Here is a 16456-nt window from a genome sequence, read left to right as displayed (position 1 = left end):
AATGACAACGTAAGTTGTTTACTCTTCAATAATTAAAAGATATACTACTTTTTATAAGTAATTAATGTCGAGTATCACATATAAATATTAACATTCGTGCTTTACATATTAAATAATACAAATAAAAATTAAACTTATTTTTTACCTAATTAATACATTTAAAATTTAATTTTCATGCATATATGATTTTTAAACTAGTCACTTAAAAAAAATTATCATAATTATTATGAATCATAGATATAAAAAAAATATAAATATAAACAAAACCAAACTAATTTATTTTAATGTAACGATGTTGTTATGAAAGTACTTTTTTATTTATGATTTTATTTTTTATTGAGGATATCAAGTTTTAATGAAGGGGTTTTAGAGATTGGGTGTGGGGGGTGGTATCTTTGAGGAGATTGGAATTATTTTGAATTGGAATAATAATTGGGTTAATAATTGAGAAGAAAGCAATATGTGTGTTTAGGATGACAGCTAAGAGCGGAGAAATGAGAGAAGAAACGCGCGTTGGAAGTAATGTAATGGCTCCAAACGTAAAGTTGAGGTCTGAATCAAAGCGCCTCATCACACCGTTAAAAGTCAATAGACCATCTAAACCTCCACGCGCCTCATCCTTCGTCTGCATGTCTTTCACTCCACCAATCAAACGCCCGCGAACAACAAAGCATGCGATGTGAACTAAGGAAGAAAAATAACACCCATTATCCAAAAAATTTAATTAACCACGTCATTGCCCGAGATCAACGCGCCCAACCAAACCAATTAATCGCTCGCTTTTTTTTCAAAACTCGCGCAATCTCAACCCTTCATCGCACCCCTAACGGAGCCTGCGCTGCGATTGCAACAGTCAAAACCGGCGTGTGATTTGAACGTTTTTGTTTTTACGCGGTTACATTGGACCAGCTCCGTTTTTTTTTTAATCCTAGGTTGGGTCAAAAATAAGAATCATCGAGGGAACAACTTTTGAATTTACGGAGCCATCAAAGAACGATCCCATTCAAATTTAAAAAAAAAAAGAAAAAAAAAGAGGAGTACTAATAATAGTGAAGCCCCACCACGTGACCAAATATCACACGCTTGCCTCTAGCTAGATCACACCTTCTCCTTCAACTCTTACAACCAAGATTTGGTACTCTTACATATATTTCTATTTTTTTATTATTTATTGACATTGAAAAAGGGTGCACGAACAGAGATCCTGATAAGAGAGAAGGGAAAGAGAGATAAAGTTAAAGAAATTAAATACCACCAATTTCACCCACGAAACCCTCTCTGTCTCTCTCTCTCTCTCCATCTCCGTCTCGTTTCTCGTTTCTTGTTCCTTCAAAGTTCAAACCTAACCAAACTTCTCTGCGGTTTCTCCTTCCTTTCCTCCTCCTTCTTCTTCTTCACAGGTAACTAAAACTATAATAATTAATTAACGACTAAATAAAAAAGTAAACTTTTCACGTTCCTTCTCCTTCAACACAATTCAACTCTGCCAACGCTTTAACTGAAAACTCTGGTTCAGTTTGTCGTAGAAATGGAGGTAGCAGTGGCCAAAGCGTTGAAACCGAGTTTAATGGGAGAGTTCATCGTTCAGCAAACTAACTGCGAGGATTTTTTCTGTCTCAACGCCAACACCGTCGTCGGAGGCGACGATTTCTTCGTCGACGACCTATTTGACTTCTCAGATGGCTCTCTTCACTACGAACAACAAGATTGCGTCGAAGAAAAAAAAAGTTTATCGGCTTCCTCGCAGTCAAAGGACCAAGGAGAAGACGATAGCAACTCCAATTCCACCGGCGCTTCCTATGATTCACTTTTCTCTGCCGAATTAGCCGTTCCGGTAACTCTCTCTCTCTCTCTCTCTGTCTTTTTGTCTGTTCCTTGTTTTTCTAGCCCTATTTTAGTTTTTTATTGCTTGTTTTTGTTTTCTGATAATTGGAATTTGGTGTAGGCCGGTGATTTGGAGGACCTAGAGTGGGTTTCACACTTTGTTGACGATTCCCTCCCGGAGCTGTCACTTTTATACCCGGTTCGTTCGGAGGAAGTGAACCGGCGGGTTGAACCGGAACCCTCAGCGAAGAAAACGCCTCGTTTTCCGTGCGAAATGAAAATAACGACCAAGGCGAGAACTGTACGGAATAGAAAGCCCAACGCTCGCGTTTGGTCGTTGGGCCCGTTGCTCTCGCTCCCGTCCTCGCCGTCTTCGTGCTCTTCTTCTGTGACGGAGCCACCCGCGAAGAAGCAGAAGAAGCGGGCCGAGGCCCAGCCTGTTGGGGCCCAGGTTCAGCGGCGGTGCAGTCACTGTCAGGTGCAGAAGACGCCGCAGTGGAGGACGGGCCCCCTGGGCGCCAAAACCCTCTGCAACGCGTGCGGGGTTCGGTACAAATCGGGCCGGCTTTTTTCGGAGTACAGACCGGCTTGCAGCCCAACCTTCTGCAGCGATATTCACTCCAATAGTCACCGGAAAGTGTTGGAGATTCGCAAGAAGAAAGAGGTGGCTGGGCCGGACACCGGTTCAGCCCAGGCCCAAATGGTTCCCACCTGCTGATACTTTAGATTAGGAAGAGAGACATGGCAGATTAGGTATACAGAAACCGGTTTGAACCGGTTTGTTCTTTTTTTTTGTATGATATTTATTTAGTGTTTTTTGAGCTATAGTTAGTGGTAGGCCGTAGTTAGGTGTCGGATATTATTAGAATAGGAATTAGGCATTGATTGTTTGTAACGATGTATCCCATTTTCCTTAGCCTCTTGATTTTATTTAATGCAATACAAATGTTATGAAGATAAATAAAGTTTTGGGCATTTTTTTGTTTGATTATGGTGAGAGTTTGGGTGAAAGTTGAAATTTGGTGAAGGTGTTAGTGGGAAACGGAGTTGGATTGGTTGAAAGTAGTGGGTGAAATAGGTTGTCCTTTGGATGATATTATGGGAAGAGCATAGTGGAAGTGCAGTGGGCAATTGTTTTTAAGTGGTATAGAGAGTGTGTTTATTGCAATCCATGTAACGTGCCTGCATGTGGGTGAAGTAGTAGTCGGTGGTGGGACACCTAATTATTTCAACGATTAATCAATAACGTCCATCCCATGGAGGACGATGCACGATTCTTACCCCTCACACCACTCACTCCTAATGCTTCATAACATAACCCTCTAATAAAGCCTCCATTTTATTCTTCAAGTTATAGTAGTGTTAACAATACCAAAATTGCAATCACACTTCAACTATGTTTTACTCAAACTTTCTTATATGATTTTCAGAACATTTAAGAAATGAATCAACGTCCACCTTTATATAACTAAGGATGAAGTTATTCACGAGTTGACCTTCACGACTTTAGATATTATGGTCAAATAAAAAGAAAGAAACCAAACTTTTTCAATGCTCCTCACCTAAAATATCAATTACCCAACATAAAAAAAATAAAAATCTGAATAGTGAATAGCAAGTAATTTGGTCGAAATAGTTTGCAGCACTCAACATTGCCTCACAAAAAAGCAAAAAGTCCTCAAGATAAAGAGTGACGTTGAAACGGTTTGTGTATTGCATCACTGACTCACACATACATAAAATTTTGGTGGATAAGGACCAAGTCTAACTCTGCTTAACTTCAATCACTGAAATCACTATACCTTTTTTTTTTCTTGCCAAATTTTAAGAGAAGATAAACAGGTCTCATTTAATGGAATCTAATATCGAGACTTTTAGTGAACTATTCAAAACTTTAACATTGAAACACTCTAATGTTTGATTATTAGGTTCAATATTTAGACTATTCTGTGCTTGCTTAGAAGAGACTCAACAAGAGGACTTGGCTGCAACTTTGAACACAGAGGGCCCTCCACCATTATAAATTTTATGTTTTTGCATGCTGTACAAAGCATGCAAGTTGCCAACTGCATATATTATATATATAAAAAAAAATTTACACTCTTAAAAACCTTTATTTTGCAATTCATTTTAAACCGATGACTTATCAACACTCGAATCAGCTAACCATCTAACCATGATGGTGAGAAGGTCACATGACGACATGTGACCGACCGACCCTTGACGACGAGTCAAGGGTTGACTAAGTCAGCATGGTTAATCCATAATTAATGATTGTTTAGTGCAACCCTAAACATGAACCAACCTCTTAATCCGCCCCATCAATGAAGGTCCATTAAGGTAATATAAATAGCACGTATTTCAAGGAAAAATGTACATCATTATCTATAGTACTCCGATACTCGAGTGCTGACACCCTGATTGACTTGAGTGTTGGAGTGCCTTCTGCAGGTACCATCCCCGCCTGTGGAGCCAGACGACCGAGAAAAGGAAGGCGAAGCAGAAAACTTGAAACACCAGTAACCGACCAAAGACATAGGCAGGAGGAATCGTTCTTTAAGTCCAAAACCGTTCGAGAACAATTAATTTAAGTTATTTTTTTTAATGGGTGCTGCAACAATTTGGTTCAACTTGATTTAATTTGATAAAACTGGTACAATTCAAAACTTCACTCCAGTCTAATAAAAACCACTTTTTAACTTATACTTGGTTTTATTTAAGTTTCAAATTATTCAGTAAATCTATTTATTCAATTGCATGAACTAGTCAAAATATTTTGCATTTACAACCTTTAAAATTCACTATCAGCAGCTTATAGAGAATGAATAATATATAAAGGGAATATAATTTTCATAGTTGTTGTTTTTAGTGTTATTTTTTAATTAAATAATTTTACTTTTTATTGAATTAAAATAATTTTATTGATATATTGACTGTGAAATGGTAGTTTTTATCGGTTGATGTCAAAATATCACCTTTTGTTATTCTTCTTCCTATTATTATTATTTTACCAGATTATTGAAATGTTCTAACTCTTCATTATCAATATATATAGCTAGGAAATAAAAGGTTGTATATTCTCTTGTATCTCAATCAATTAGGTCTACTTTTTTATTCCTCTTCTATTTCTAAATAAGTTTATAGAAAGAGACTATTTTATTAAAATAATTTTTTTTTTCTAAAATAAGTCTAAAAAAAACTCAACACAACACAACAAAACTTAAAGAATACTAGCTTAACTCTAACTTTAGTGGAGGAATCCTTGATTGAATAAACAATAACAATTAATTTTCGCTCATTTACGTTTAATATTCTAGAATTAATATAAGATATTAACTCCCATGTCATAATTACATTATTTTATTTACTTTCCATATTTTACTCCCTTTATTTTCTTTTATTTGTCTTTAAGTTGTTTTGCAAGAACAAAGAAATGCCGTAAATTTTATTGTTTTCAGTAAAATATTTATGTAGTTTATTATTTTATATATTTTTCTTTTCATCTAACATAAAACACACACACAATATTACATCATTTAAAAATTAAAATTAATGAGTGTAATGTTGAACTTTACAGTGATGAATAAATAAACTTTGTTTTTAAGAAATCTGAAAAAAGAAATGAAAGAAGTATAAATGAAAAACAATTATATTATACGTATAATTATTGAGGTATGAGGAGGACCAAATTAATTACGTAAATATGGAGTTTTACCAAACTAATAAAAGTGGTTATAATCTCAGTCGAGTTGGTCAATTAACGACGGCAAAGAACTCATTGCTGAATTTGCTTCTAACGACAAATCTACAATTTTGGTTGTTTGAGAAAGCTATGATCTTGTGATAACACAATCTCACGAACCATAAATTAACAGAGTCCCAACACCACCAAAGAGGCTTGTTCATGGAAATAACAGGAACGAAAGCTAAAACAAAAGTAGAAAAGGAGAAGCACATGCAGAAACAAAACATGAAGACAAATGTTTAAAGCAAGAAGAAAAAAACCACTTCTTTTATTTCTGCTATATAAGAAAAAGGTTCATTCTTAAAGAAAGCATTGAAAGCAACACAAAGGAGCCACTTATTCTAATACTTTGTTCAAGAGGGAAACAAATAGCCAAATTGCTAAAAAATCCCATTTTTTTGGCCCATCATTAGAAAAAGGATCAGACTTGGTCAAAAGTGGAATTTATTATCCCGTAAGTCTTTGAAAAAATAGGTGCCTTAAAGGCCTCCACTTTCTTAGGATAATAAAAAATAAGAATATAAGTAAAAAAATTATTATTATAATATTACTAAACTGAAAAAAGGGATTTATATATATATATATTAATTTTGATAATATTATAATTATATAATAGGAGTAATTGTAATTTTTTATTAAGATAAATATAACATTGTTGTACTGGCATAAACCGACTGTCACTGTCATGACTCGGTTTCTCTGACCAAGTTGACCGATACTCTCACGGACGGTCAGGCCGATCGACACACTTAATCCATTAACGCTCAAATCAAGGTCAGTAAAGCTAAATTATCATTAAGAATTAGGTAATACAACTGTAAGTGTGATTCATCCCACTAATCAGGTTCAATAAGGTGAGTCCATTTAAATAATATAAATAGCGCACATTCCAAGAAGAAAAGTACGTCATTATCACTGTACATTCCCGAGTGCTGAATACACTTTTTACTGACTTGAGCGTCGGAGTGTCTTCGGCAATTACTTCCCCCATTTGGCATTCACCCGAGAACCAAAAGAGTAGCACGAAAGTCAGAAAGATCGTAGTGAAGTTTGAGCAACTTGTCCAAAAGAAGAAAGAGGATGAAGCCTTCAATAGTTCTCTAGGACTATCTCCCTAGCAGGAACAATTGTAAATATTTTTTTACCCATCATAAAATTTATAAAGGTGGTTGCATTTATAAGGGCAAAAACAATAAAAAAATTTGTGTATAAAAACAGTTCTTCACATAAATCCACATTACTAACTACTAATTATTATAGATTATAGATAAGCAAAAGAAAGGTTAAGAAAGGTTAACAAAAACAAAATATATATATTGAACGAACACGTTTTTCATCACTGTTTCAAATTTGTTGAAAATTACACAGTTATTGAGTTGCACTTCTTATATAATGAATTTATGAGATAGTTTTTGTAAATTTTGGAGTACGTTATTAAGCCTTTTTTTAATGAAAATATGTTTGTGATGGAATACTTTTAACGTAATAATGTTATTAGGACAATAATTTTCACAACAATGATAGAGAGAAACAAAGAATTGTAGAATTTATAAATAATATGACAGGGCAAGACAAAGATTACACGTTACATGAAACAAATGTACTAGAGTCAGAATGAAAATCATTCTATAATAGTAAATAAAGAAAATGAAATTATACTTTTCATAAAACTCTTAAAACATTAACTAATGTTACATCCATTCTTAAAATGAATTTTAAGCTTAAATAATCGAGTCTTACATCCATTGAGAAATCAAAGGTTAAAGTACCATTACAAATTTAGCTTAAAATATTGCCTCTAGCAAGAGTTAATTAACATTAATTTAGTAAAATAATTATTAACCATTTTAGAATAATAATTGAGAAATTAAACAACTTTTATTGAAATCATATAATTTAATAATGTTATAAATACTTCATCCCATTCATTGATAATAAAATCTTACGTTCAATACAATAAATCACAAAAATGTAATAAAATTTTACATAAGGTACATTTTAATATGTCCAATGTCCTCAAAACATAAAATCAGATAACTTAATTGTATTTTAGTTTACATACAGTAATGGTTCAAATTAAGGTTATCACCTTAAAATTGTATTCAATAATTAATAGAATTGTTGTAATGGAGGTTTGATATATTATTAATTTGTGTGTAGACTTACAAAAGATGATTTATAAAAGAATTAAATAAAAATAAGAATGAATTGTTACATTTTATTTTTGAAAATGTTTTTGTAGCTTATGTAAAGTAATGATATGTTGTATTTCTGTTACATTTTTATTATCTATTGTTCTAGAACGGATGTTGAAGCCTAGAAAACGATTGTTTTGTTTCTCCCTTTGGTCGGTCGTTATCACTCTCAGCTTCCTGCTTTGCCTTCCTCCTCTCGGTCGTCTAGTAGCACAGGCTGGGATGATACCTGCAGAAGACACTCCGACGATCAAGTCAGTCAAGGTGTTAACACTCGGTTGTTAGAGTACTGTAGATAATGACGTACCTGATTCTTGGAATCTGTGCTATTTATATTACCTTAGTGGACCTTCGTTGGTGGATTGGATTAGAAGATTGGTTACTGTTTAGGGTTGCGCTAAACAGTTCTTAACTATGGATTAACCTTGTTGACTTAGTCAACTCATGACTCGTCGTTATGGATTGGTCGGTCACATGTCGTTGCGTGACCTTCTTGTCGTGGTCGACCATACCATTACATCTATTAAATAAATTTTAAGAGGGTTGACTTAATTTGAATAATTGAGAAGGTGCAAAACAGCATATTGCGGTAAATAAATTTCGAATTTCAAAGCACGGTAAATTGAAGCACTTGGGACCAAAAGAATTTAAAAAAAATCATAAACTAAAATGTGGAAATAAAAAATGCAATTAAGTCAAATTTAAGATATAGAGGGGGAAGAATAGAGATATAAAGGAGAAACAGTTACACCAATCAAACGTTCTTACTACGAAATTGCAAAAAGAAAAAAGAAAAATCAAACGAATTTATACAAGGACATGACGGCTACCGAACAAAGTAGGTCCGTGCGAAAATTCTTAGCCACCATGTGTAAGTAAAGTTAAAGCTTAAGCTTGCAACAAAGAATAATCTTCGTCCTTGGTCTTATCAGAAACATTTATTTATTTTTGCTTTGGTTCAACTTATTTAAAAACATATTCACTGGTATGTATCAATTTATTAATAAAAGTTTCAAAAATAGGTAATTATTTATCCAAATTATTCTCTACCTTACATCCTAGAAAGTTAAATATAGATATGGTTTTGTCATACCTTTACTGGTGGAGAAAACTCTCAGCACTCCAACTTTCGGGCAGCACCACAAGAATCCCCAGACGAATAGAAAAATATCTTGTGCCGAGAGAAGATAACACTCTAACCTTTCACTTCATCGAATCTCAAATGTCGCTCTAAAAATCAAACCCGTAGAATCTTCTATGATTCTGTACACAGTTTTTTTTGGCGGGGTTTCTAAAAATATCGGTGACGATCTTTGAAATCAGTAACTATTTATTTTTTAAAACCAACATCAAGACCTCAGGAATAGTGCATCCTTTGTCATTCCATATATAACAACCGTTGAAATCAGTAACGATTTATTTTTTAAAACCAACATCAAGACTTCAGGAAAAGTGCATCCTTTGTCAATGCATATATAAGGTCGTTTCAATTCCTTCCATTAGTCTTCTTATTAAGATACAATAATTCACGTCAAATAGAAATTATGATTTCATAACATATAAAATCATAACATATATAAGTGTAAATCTCACCAAATTTTACAATGTTGAATTAGGTTTAAATTCACTTCTTAATAACTTATCCTAGCGAATATTTATTGAACTTATCAGATCACCCACTATCAGACTGTTACAGTCTCAACCTGGAGAGAATGTGTTTTGGAAATTCCACATCGATAAAAGATTAAAATATTTCATAATATATAAAGGAATGTAAAATTTTATAAATCAATTTTATAAGGCTGACTTAAATTTAAAGTTCACTTCTTAATAATACTAATTATCATTTTGTATACATTTTGTTTTAGAAGTGGGGATAGGATGTATTGCACATTTAGTCAAGGTTGAAATTCTAATATTCACCCAAATACACTATTGTTCTCGTTTGAGGTGAGATAAATGAACACTCGAAGTTGTTGGATGTGATCTGCCGATGACTTTTCATATGTTATTCTCCCACCTCTATAAAATTTTTTATATTTCAAAAATATTTCTTTGTAATATTCTGGATTACATAATTCAAAAGTTTTTTTTCCAAATTCATAATTAGTTTTTGGATTAATAATCTAGAAACCTTTTTTAAGTTGTATAATTAATTTTCGGATTACATAATCCTAAAGTCTAATTTAACTTTCCGATTATGTAATCCTGAAACTTTTTTTTTTAAATGTGTATGAATTACATAATCCAGAACTCAAATCCAAACTTTCAAATTATATAATATGAAATACCATTTTTTTAAAATATATTTAGAAATCCATAAGCTATTTCTGATTCCGAAATTAACTTCTAAATTATGTAATATGGAGATGGCACAAGAAGAATAAAAAAGGTATTTTCATATTTTGTATAGAATAGAAGTGACAGAATAACATATGAAAGTGCAAGGAAAAAACAGTTTCTGCTGAGTTATAAGGTAAATCCAGGTGATTGTTATCCACTAACGAGCGATTTATATTCAATGGACGTAGTGGTTAATATTACATAAACAATATTTATTAAATGCTTATTGTCTAGGCACTGGGTAATACAACTACAATTGGAACTTTAGTCTTGCGGAAGCAATGGAAAAAAATTGGTGCTCCTAGTATTTTACCGAATTGCTAAGAAAAAGGTAAACCGAGACCTCAATACAGATACAATTCACCCTCCACTCAATTTACGGAAAACTATAATATGATGCGGATTACTGCGAGACCCACTGCAGATATGGAAACCAGAGTACCTATGCAGTATTTGATCACATCATACTTTGCAGCTTCTACCTGGGCTCTTAATTCATGAATTTCCTGAAAGAAATATCCCCCTTCAGATTTCAATCGAAACTGAACATTCTCCAAATAAAAACTAAAATGATCATAAACTCACCCGATCGAGTTTGTTTGTCAAATTGGAGGTTTCAGCGTTCTGATTTGCAAGCTCGTCACGTATGCGTCTGTGCTTATATTTGAAAGATATATAAATATATGAGAGAGTAACATTAGGTTAAGCCAACTAAAGATTACTACGTCAAGAGTATCAAAAAATTAGAATTGTAATTAGTGCAGTTTATTTTTTAAGTAGTCATTTTGAATAGCTTCGCGAAAGAGCTTATAGGGTGGGAATATTATTCCCCAAAATTTCATAATTTCACTTACCCTCTTTCAAGATTCAGGTCTAGACGTTGTCCAGCAGTGACTTTGTCAATCTCGTTCCTGACAGATAATCAAAGACATTGAAGTATTACTTGTGAAAGTGGAAATGAAATTTACTCAGTTGGAAGAATATTTTTGTTTGATACTCCTAGGTGCGGACCTCAAATCACTTCTCATCTTCTCAATGTTACTACGAAGCTTTTCAGTCTCACGTTGCAACAGAGAAAAATGATGCTCCTGCATCCCCAATCATTGAAAATGAGTTTAACAATTACACTTTTCGCCTAAATAGCACAACACAACACTATGCCTATACACAAGTTTATTTTTTTCCCCAGTAGAATTTGTTATGGTCAGAATAGAATATTGACCAGCACAGTATGTAAATAACTTTAAATTTTCGATGCCAAATCCTAACTCCTGACATTGCATCTGAATTGACAAAGGCCTAATATTCATGAAACACAAACTGGGGCTTTTAATTTTAATTAGCAGAAGCAGTTGAAAATTTGAAACCACTGTTGCATGGCATACTTCTTCCGCAGCAGTAACCTCAGGCTAACACCAACCCTGCTCCTCTTCTTCCCTTTTCCTACTACATTTAAGTTTTTCCTTCTTTCCTAAAAGGCATCTACATTTTGAAACAAACTAACAATGGAATATACATATAGATTGTAGTAAAAGAGACTTAGAAGACGAACAAAATGACTCAGCATGGTTCAACAATGCCCTTAAGGACTTTGTTGCGTTCAAACAATCACTAGAAAAAACACAAGACCAAGAATGAAAGTAAGCAATTGTATTATAACAGAAGGTTCCATACACATAGTACATATCAACACAATGTATATTTCTTCCTCATAGAGTTTCACAGGTTCTCTATATATAGAACTAACAAAAAAGAATAACAGAAAATTGCTAAGACAATCAAAACAAAACACCATCTACCAGACACTTTGTAGTAGATGCTCTTTTGTGCTCTTCATTAAACTATTATGATTTAAAGCCAATATAGCACAATTATCCACTTTGACTCCAAATTATGGAAGAACTCTCGCATCATCTACAGTTATCTTCAAGCAAAAAATCAATCTATTCCAAGCAACATTTGAATCTCGATTTTGGCAAAGACTTTGCAAACACATTTACAGGATTCTCCTCTGAAGTTACCATCACAATCTTGACCTCCCTAAACTCAAGAAAGTCTCTAAAAAAGTGCAATCTAACATTGATGTATTTGATTCTCTTATGGTAGATCTAAGGTTTAGCTAGATTTATGATACTTTTATCGCAATGAATAGTCACAAAGTCCTTGATAATACCAAGCTCTCCATCATCCCCTTCAACTGCAAAGCCTCCTTCACCCCTTTAGTGAAGGCGATATACTTAACTTGACTCGTAGATAAAGCCACCACTAATTGTAAACTGACTTTCTAACATTGAATTTACAGATAGTGTGAAAATATACCCAAAAATCGACTTTCTAGTGTCAACATTCCCTGCATAGTCTATATCTACAAACCCTTCTATAGTTTATCTGTTATGGGTAGACCGTCTATATACCAGTTTAGACAATACTCTTTCGTTCAAATATCTTAGCACTCACTTCAAAGCCTCTCAATGAGCACATCCAAGATCTACTATGAACCTGTTAACCACTCTAACAAGATGCGCCAAATCCAGTTTGATACACAATCTCATACATGATGCTTCCCACTTCGTTAACATATCAAATAGTCTTCACCTCCCTCATGTCTTCCTTAGAATTAGAAGCTTGGGTAATCGATAACTTCATGTGGTGACCCAAAGGTGTGCCACAGATTTAGATTCATGCATCCTAAATCTCTCAACAACCTTCTTCAAATATTCTTGTTGATATAGAAGCAAGGCTCCAACTATTTAATCCTTCTATATATCCATCCCAAGTATTTGCCTCACAAGACCAAGATTTTTCATCTCAAACTCTGAGTTTAATCGTTCTTTGAACTCTTTTATTTCATTTTTATATTAGTTGGATATAAGGATATCGCCTACATACAAGAGCAAGAACCGCACACTCCCTTCTTCTCTTTTAAGGATGTAAATGCAATTATCAAAACTGCTACCCTGAAACCCCATCATCTGCCTTAGGACAAACCTCTTGTACATAGTCTTAGACTCAACTTTGTGCCATACATGATTTTCGTAAGAGACACACCTTTCCTTGATCTTCAACAAACCCTTCAAGCACTACATGTAGATTGTCTCCTCCATCCAAAAAAGTTGTTTTAACGTCCAATTGTTCCAATACTAGATTTTACTAGTTAGCAATTGACGTCCAAACCCTAATCCAACGGTGCTTTACCATCAATATAGTTTATCCCCTTCACTTGTGTAAAACCTTTTGCCGCCAATCTTGCCTTGAATTTTTATTTCTCCACATCTAGTGTTTCTTCCTCCTTCTTGAATACCCACTTGCATCCAACTAATTTATGATATTTTGGCAAATCATCAAGTGTACATATGTGGTTCCTCTTCAAATATTTAATCTCCTCTTCCATGACACACTACCACTGTTGACCTACTACACCTCCTATTGTGTCTGAACCTTCTAGAATCTGAACCTTTTATCTCTCCCGGTCCAGTAAAAGCTTAGCAGATAATATCAACATATTCAAATGTCTATGTTGGTTTGATGGTCCTCCTCTCTCTATCACATGTAAGCTGATAGTTGGAGTCGAATTCTGCACATCCTAGCCTTTTCAAGTGAGAAGCAAAAGGTTTATTCTTGTCGTCTCCAAACAGTCTAATCCAACACTAGAAGACTTCACCTTAATGTGAGCTTTCGTCTTGCCTTTCTGGGAATCTCTAAACATATAGCCATTTGAGTTTCATCACATGTGACATCACTTCCTATGAAGCATCTAGATTCCCTAGGTTCCAACCTCCACAACTTATACCCTTTTGTTGCTTCAACACATGTAATGACGATACATCTTTCTACCTGTGCTTCCAAATTATCCTTCTTGACATTTGCAAATGCCACGACACCAAACACCTCCAGATTATCATAGTCTGCTAGCTTTCCACTCCACACCTCCATGGTAATCTTGAACTTTAGAGCAGACAATGGACTCTATGACACTGTCTACAACTTCAAGTGCCACTTACCATATAGTCTATCCAGTTAAAAACTCTAATGCACCAATACTTTAATTTATGTCACATATCAAATACATATTGATGATACTCTAGGATACTTCATCGATACATATCAATGAAGTATCCAAATTTATGAAGCTCAAATAATTTTATAGTAACAAATATTTATACTTTTTTTATTTTGGCAATGCCTAAGAAATGTGATCTTAATATGGATCCACACATTTGCAATTATAAAATTAACATGTTTTAATATTTTTTACAGAATTTTAAATATGCATGTCACATATCTTATCTACTTACTTTTAAAATAAGCATATTATCATATTTTATCATAGGTTAAAATATTTAACAACGGTAAAAAGAGAGGTCCATGCAAACATAATGCAGCAAATGCCTAAGATTTTCTTAAGTTAGGATACCATAATACACCATACGTTAGCATTATGGCTTAGGCATTTCATTTTCAAAAGTCTATAGATTGACAGAACGAATAACCCCACAGACAAGGTGCTTAGGCAAATGATTTATTTATCTTCCACAGATTGAGATTTCAGACTTTTGGTTGTCTGCCCAATATGTCAAACCTCAGCATCCCATCCTTGACCCTACAGCTTCTTTTTGTTATATGATAAAATGGGAACTCCAAATCCTATTTCACAATATAAAATTTATTGCATATTCAGGAAACAAAAATTGAAATTATTAGTCTCTTGACAGGGGTCACCTTATTTGTCTTTCAAGAATACCAGGAGGAGTGTGTTATCCACTGAAAAAATATCCTAGTTTATTGTCTAAGTACTCAAAGCACTTAACCACTGTTCATTTGGACATTATTTTGTTTGCTTTCGGCTTTTAGTTATTGCAGACTGAGATTTGGAGTTTGGCAAATGTTAACAGGTGAGCATGGAGGATAAAATACTTCTTGAAGAATTAAAAGCAAATATGTATTAATAAGATATTATACTTTTCAACTCCACCTATGGCCCCGTACCTGGATAAAGGAGAAGGGTCGTGCTAAGCCTTTGGCAGCCGATGTAAAAGTTTCCAATATGACATATGGATCACTCTCATCACAGCATATTTTTCTACTCTTAGAGTAAGTTGAATGACATCCCGATCCATGTAGTCAACCGCACCCGGCAAGATAAGACTTTGTTTTTGTTGTTGTTTAAATATCATACTTTTCATCAAATTTATTTTTTTCTCATTCCTTAACAAGGGACAGGGTACTTGTTGGCTGAACCCTTCAAGTTATAATGGTTCCAAATTCCAAGACAACACAATTCTGCGCGACATAAATTCTTACAATCTCCAGAGATTGCTAATCGTGGGAATTCATTATACAATGCTGACATCTATTCTCACTAGAAAACTTTTTCCATGGGAATAACCTACTGCAATAGTGGCTATACACGAATTTCAATCTATAAATGCTATAGCTAACCAAAGGCCATGATGAAAGTGAAACCTGCTTCTGAATATGCACTAATACCTTACAGGATTTTAAATTTACACTGTCATCAAAACATAAACTGCCATATATGGTAAGTTTTACAATAACTACCAGCTAATTCATACCAAGATGGTTACTAATTGGTTCTAAGCGAAATTTCTTGACACAGTCGGTAAACAAATACCTGAGAACTTTGCACTTCCGATTTGAACTTGGACAAACTCGATTCTTGGAGCATCTCTGACTGCGAAACTCCAGACGAAAACATACGCAAATCAATTATAGCTCCAAATTCATAATGCTTAATTCAGGCCTCGCGAAAAAAAAGGAAAGAAAAAAGAAAACCACCTCACCTTTTGCATTTCTATTTTTGAAACAAAAGAATGAGCTACATTTTCCAAACTATCATTTAGAACTTCGGTGATTGCAGAAGTTATCGCTTCGGCCTGTTTGGACGGAACCCCTTGGGCCTCTAAACCCCTTACCTGGGGCAATAAAATTTGTCTCACAACCGAAACAACGAAAGCAACTTTTGAATCAAACAAAAAGTAATAGAAATCTACCAGCGCCAGTGTGTCGACGAGGAACGCGCGCTTTAGGTTGGAGTTCAGGGCCTGCGAAAGGTGCCTGTTACTGTGCGACGTCGTTGAAGGGAGTACATACTCGAGGTCGCGGTATTTGGCCAGGCAGAGACGATGATTGGAACACAAATGAAAAGCGCGTTTGCACAACGCCATTCAACGCAAGTCCAGAACTGTGAACAGCAAAATTGGGAAAGGGAGATTTGGGCAAAGAGAGAAAAACGGAAAAGCTGCAGTCTGCAGAGGCGGGCACGAATTAAACGCCGCTTGCCCGAAACGCCAGTCGCCACTTTTTTACTTTCTTTATTAATTATTTGATT

The 16456-nt window shown here is 34.4% G+C and overlaps 2 protein-coding genes across 5 annotated transcripts; one reads left to right on the top strand and one right to left on the bottom strand.

Moving 5' to 3' along the window:
• Positions 1-1074: 1074 nt before the first annotated feature.
• LOC137820131 (GATA transcription factor 7) lies at positions 1075-2789 on the top strand. 2 transcript variants are annotated; one of them, XM_068623972.2, is made up of 3 exons: positions 1075-1400; positions 1517-1834; positions 1946-2789. In XM_068623972.2, the coding sequence occupies exons 2-3, from the start codon at positions 1529-1531 to the stop codon at positions 2540-2542; spliced, it is 903 nt and encodes a 300-aa protein (XP_068480073.1). In that variant the 5' UTR covers positions 1075-1400; positions 1517-1528; the 3' UTR covers positions 2543-2789. The 2 variants fall into 2 exon arrangements, with proteins under 2 accessions (XP_068480073.1, XP_090151085.1); XM_090294959.1 differs by lacking the exon at positions 1075-1400 and having other exon boundaries at positions 1407-1834.
• Positions 2790-10254: 7465 nt separating this feature from the next.
• Positions 10255-16456, bottom strand: LOC137821631 (protein fmp32, mitochondrial). 3 transcript variants are annotated; one of them, XM_068626312.1, is made up of 7 exons: positions 16119-16456; positions 15909-16040; positions 15740-15799; positions 11119-11195; positions 10962-11018; positions 10693-10759; positions 10255-10613 (listed from the first exon to the last, which is right to left on the bottom strand). In XM_068626312.1, exons 1-7 carry the CDS (start codon positions 16290-16292, stop codon positions 10494-10496), a joined length of 687 nt encoding a protein of 228 aa, XP_068482413.1. In that variant the 5' UTR covers positions 16293-16456; the 3' UTR covers positions 10255-10493. The 3 variants fall into 3 exon arrangements, with proteins under 3 accessions (XP_068482413.1, XP_068482415.1, XP_090151546.1); XM_068626314.1 differs by having other exon boundaries at positions 10693-10764; positions 16119-16447; XM_090295420.1 differs by having other exon boundaries at positions 15740-15807; positions 16119-16419.

This window comes from Phaseolus vulgaris, chromosome 9 (assembly GCF_051622355.1).
Source record: "Phaseolus vulgaris cultivar YP4 chromosome 9, ASM5162235v1, whole genome shotgun sequence".
NCBI classification, from domain to species: Eukaryota; Viridiplantae; Streptophyta; class Magnoliopsida; order Fabales; family Fabaceae; genus Phaseolus; species Phaseolus vulgaris.
The sequence above is the reverse complement of the archived record's forward strand: the minus strand, read 5'-3'. Positions and strand labels throughout refer to the sequence as shown.

Bases quoted from the DNA above. Each gene is read 5' to 3' on its own strand.
- LOC137820131 (XM_068623972.2), top strand. From the start codon at position 1,529: ATGGAGGTAGCAGTGGCCAAAGCGTTGAAACCGAGTTTAATGGGAGAG. The intron at 1,835-1,945 runs GTAACTCTCTCT...AATTTGGTGTAG, and splicing joins CTGCCGAATTAGCCGTTCCG to GCCGGTGATTTGGAGGACCT.
- LOC137821631 (XM_068626312.1), bottom strand. From the start codon at position 16,292: ATGGCGTTGTGCAAACGCGCTTTTCATTTGTGTTCCAATCATCGTCTC. The intron at 15,800-15,908 runs GTGAGGTGGTTT...GGAGTTTCGCAG, and splicing joins CAAAAATAGAAATGCAAAAG to TCAGAGATGCTCCAAGAATC. The intron at 11,019-11,118 runs GTCCGCACCTAG...ATTATCTGTCAG, and splicing joins AAGATGAGAAGTGATTTGAG to GAACGAGATTGACAAAGTCA.